The 1,079-nt window shown below is 41.3% G+C and overlaps 1 protein-coding gene across 1 annotated transcript; it reads right to left on the bottom strand.

Annotated features, from left to right (window-relative positions):
* Nucleotides 1-812, bottom strand: LOC149438091 (olfactory receptor 8D1-like). Its single transcript, XM_089660257.1, has one exon. The coding sequence runs from the start codon at nt 808-810 to the stop codon at nt 1-3; it is 810 nt and encodes a 269-aa protein (XP_089516383.1). The 5' UTR covers nt 811-812.
* Nucleotides 813-1,079: the final 267 nt, after the last annotated feature.

Raw genomic sequence — 1,079 nt, 5'->3', positions numbered from 1 at the left:
TTAGAGCACCGACCACTTCAATTGCCTTCTTGCCGCTGACTTCACATCTTTATTTTTCAAGCTGTAAATAAATGGATTAAGGACAGGGACAGCAGCTGTGTTAAAGAAAGAAAACAGTTTGTTGGAGTCCAAGGTGTCAGTTGACTTTGGCCTTAGATACTGGAAGACGAGACTCAAGTACAGAATTACAACAACGGAGAGGTGGGAGGAACAAGTGTAGAAGGCTTTGCGTCTTCCATTGCTTGAATGAATCCTCAGTATGGCAGCTATGATGAAGACGTAGGAGATGAAGGTGAGAAGAAAAGGGGTGAGGCTTACTACCAAGAGCCCCTCAATGAATATTATTCTCTTTAGCAGGGTGGTGTCACTGCAGGATAGTTTCATGATAGGCAAGATGTCACAGAAGTAATGATTGATCTCATTTGACTTGTAGCACGAGAATTGAGATATGGCCCACATGTGAGGTATAACTTCTATAAAACCCAACACCCAACAAATGCTGGCAAGGAGAACGCAAACTCTACTGTTCATGATGATGTGGTAGAGCAAGGGGTTGCAAACTGCAACATAACGGTCATAACCCATGGCTGTCAGTATGAGGAGCTCGCTACACGTCAAAGTAGAAAAGAGGTACATTTGTGACATGCAGTTGGAAAAAGAAACTGTTTTATCTCCAGACATGTAAGACAGAAGGATTTTATGAAGGGTGATTGTCAAGCAAAATACATCAAGGAAGGACAAGTTACCCAAGAAGAAGTACATTGGGGTGTGAAGATGAGTATCCAGGCAGACCAGGAAGAGGATAGACATGTTACCAGTAACTGTTATCAGATAGATAAACAGGGCAAAAAGGAAAACAAAAACCTGGAGTCCAGGATCATCAGTAATCCCTTTGATAATGAAATATTGAATTGAGGTGTGATTATGCACAACCACATCTTGAGAGGCATCTGACATCTGGAATAAGAAAACCAACAGACTTTCTGAATAAAAGTGTATTATAGCCAACAACTTTTTTGCTTTGTATAGAACAGGGAAGGGTTAGACCCCTATCAACGAGACAAGCTGCTACATTCTTA

The sequence above is a fragment of the Staurois parvus genome, unplaced genomic scaffold (assembly GCF_062004578.1).
Source record: "Staurois parvus isolate SC_StPar_1 unplaced genomic scaffold, SC_StPar_1.0 ptg001220l, whole genome shotgun sequence".
Classification (NCBI taxonomy): domain Eukaryota; kingdom Metazoa; phylum Chordata; class Amphibia; order Anura; family Ranidae; genus Staurois; species Staurois parvus.
This window is presented reverse-complemented; position numbering and strand designations above follow the sequence as displayed.

What these genes read in the sequence shown, in the direction of transcription:
- LOC149438091 (XM_089660257.1), bottom strand. Translation starts at nt 810, where the DNA reads ATGTCTATCCTCTTCCTGGTCTGCCTGGATACTCATCTTCACACCCCA.